The sequence below is a fragment of the Toxoplasma gondii genome, chromosome VIII, assembly GCF_000006565.2.
Source record: "Toxoplasma gondii ME49 chromosome VIII, whole genome shotgun sequence".
Taxonomy (NCBI): Eukaryota; Apicomplexa; class Conoidasida; order Eucoccidiorida; family Sarcocystidae; genus Toxoplasma; species Toxoplasma gondii.
Window position 1 is genome coordinate 1,728,346 of NC_031476.1, and position 2,777 is coordinate 1,731,122.

General features: G+C 48.9%; 1 protein-coding gene across 1 annotated transcript; it reads right to left on the reverse strand.

Moving 5' to 3' along the window:
* Window positions 1–1,786: 1,786 nt before the first annotated feature.
* TGME49_231996 (hypothetical protein) lies at window positions 1,787–2,433 on the reverse strand (the record flags this gene model as incomplete). The annotated part of the gene is made up of 2 exons (XM_018780313.1): window positions 1,787–2,067; window positions 2,187–2,433. The coding sequence occupies 2 exons, from the start codon at window positions 2,431–2,433 to the stop codon at window positions 1,787–1,789; spliced, it is 528 nt and encodes a 175-aa protein (XP_018636829.1).
* Window positions 2,434–2,777: the final 344 nt, after the last annotated feature.

The following is a 2,777-nucleotide window of genomic DNA, read 5'->3' on the forward strand; positions in this document are numbered from 1 at the left end:
GGCTTGGTCCAGCTTAGTGAAGAGGCAGAGACTCGGATTCGCCATTCATGAATAAGCAAACAAATCCGCCACGAAATAGCTTCGCACTGCAACACGACGAGCATCGCGCAGACGTCGAGTGCCATGCAGACAGAGAGAGACATCGGATGATCGAAAAATGAGTTTCAAGGTGGGCCGATGATATTATCCTGAGCAGCGGCACCTCTCTTGCATCGCATGCAAGCGGTAACTGGAACCAAGACAGGCTCGAAAACTAGAACGACAAGGAGACGAAAGACACTGGATAATGAAATCACACATCAAAGTGAAAAGAACACTGACGTTCACCTGTTTGTTCCGCAAGACGGAGGGAGCACAGACGACACAACGATGCACCGGATAAAACGGCAGGACAGGTAAGAACAAGCAAACGTCGTGCAAAAGCGGCTTCTAACCAAGTGTCGAGTTTGTGATTTCTGTGCCACGTTCGAGAAACGAAACTTGTCCTGTTCCTCTCTCCGATGAACCCAGTCAAACCGCATGATGTTCCACTTACTTCCTAACAAGGCAAACGAAAATGGCGCCCACGAAGGTCGAAAGAAGATTCAAAACGAGTTTTCGCCTTTCCTCCACGCGTTCTACGTTTCTGACTCTATGGACTGGAAATACGCCAGATCCAACTTCGACAAAAAACAGAGGCAGCCTTTGCAGGCCACAGCAACCAAATCGTGCACCATACACGTTGTATGCACCCAGGATTGTGCTAGAATGCATACACATCTAGAAGCTACTTCCTATATCTTCATTAGTGTGCTGTTGCAGTACATGCATAGGACGTGAGGGTGAGAGGGGCGAGGCAGAGGAAGATCTTCGTTCACAGGCACTGCGGAGAAGAGCGGCCAGGTTCGATTGCGTAGGCTACGAAAAGTCTACAGGCGTTTTACTTCAACAGCTTACCACACACACCCGTAGGCAGCAGGCAAAAGAGACGACAAGAGCGGGGTCCTACTTGGCTTCGAGATTACCAAACGCCTTACTGCTGCAGGGATCTGCGAGAAGAGACAGCGGAAAGCAGGAAGAAGGCGAGAAACATAGAGTGAATTCGAAACAGGAGCACAAGAGGAAAAACAAGACTTTCAGCTCGGTGTGTGAACTAGCGGAAGAAGCAAACTGTCACGAAGCTGGACGACTTCTCTCTGTTGGCGTGACACGCTTTCGTCGGTTTGAGTCTCCTCCCTTACTTGAAGCTGTGAAGAGGTCAGAAGAGCACAGAGAAGACAGTCAAGTCATTTGTCTCACTCGCAACGCACACCGGACTGAAAACTGCTATCTCAGCAAATGGATCTTTTGACACAAAAAAAGAAAAGAAGAAGTGCCTACGATCTGCAAATGGCATGCCAAGCACGAGGGACAAGAACACGTTCTGAGATACACTCCTGCTGTACGGACTGCCGAAAAAGACGCGAGGAAGTCCGCGACAGGCAAGCCAACTTGATGGTGGCGAGCCGTGCTGGCGGTCTCGGGGCACAGGGAACATACTGTCTTGTATTTTCTCCGGAGCCCAGTCCCTTGTCTAAGTAAACATATATAGATATGTACAAAAAGGGATATTTCTATCATGCCTCAACACAGAGAGAGATGTTCAAGCAGATGTGCACACACAAATACGTGTGTGATGTTTACAAGAAACAATCAAGATAGACGTGTCTACGCCAGTATTTGCATGTATTCAAGTGTATACATGTCCCTCTGCTGCTTCTCTACGTTTCTCTCAGTTTGTTTAATCGTTTGAGCGTTCACTCGCTTCCTAAAAATAGTGTATCTCTCGGTCTCGACCGAGGATCCTTCTGGTGTCGCGTGCGTCCCTCACCTGCGATCTGTCACCAGGGCCGCAAAGACGGCATTGACCCACATTTTGTTTGCAAGCATATCTGCGTAGGTCCGCCTGGCTGCCCCATTGACGTAAAAACGTGCCAGCGTTCCTCATGCAGATGTGTGGAGGGCATATGGAGACAAAACGCGCAACAAGCCGACTTGTTCCGTTTTCGACTTGTGCTTTCAGTGTCAGGAAGCGAAGACGCGTACTTCCTGAATCGCGCGTGCACACCTAAGTAAGACGCAGTGCGTTTGCAGAGGCCCAGGGATAGATTTTGAACTGGCCGGAAAGAATTCTTGGATCTTCGACTGCGCCCCTCAGTCAGACTCACCTCGACTCAAAGGGTATTTGACATCGATGCCAAGCGACAACCGCCCGCAAGTAACCGATTCGCATGCTTTTTTGTCCATCTTTCCTTGTAACAGTGACGCAAACAAAAAGTGTAGATTAGCTCGGGGACGCCAAGTGCATACGTGAATCACGTTTGTCCATGGAATCATATACTTGAGTGGGAATAAATGATTATAAATATTCATTCCACATAAAGAAACCTGCGCGCATGGACAGTTTGCCTTCATGCATTATCGAACACAAAGGTAAAGCCCAAGATAGGCAAATCGCCAGATGTTCTAGTGGCTTGCCCTCTGCATTTGTTCTTGACTCATCGGCAAGGACCTACTCCCTGTTACGACGCGAAAGAATACACTGACTGCGGAACGGAATTATCAATGAACCGCAGAAGGTGCTAGGCAGAAACAGCAGCAACGCTTCTGTAGAGTACACCGATCTCCCTTTCTGTTCCATTTCTCCGTTACTCTACTGACCTGAAGGCAACAAGTGTGTTTCGTGAATGCGCAGGACCCTTTCCTTCTTTGCCCGGAGACAGGTCTTGTCTCCCCACGCTTCTGAGTCGTTCAGGACA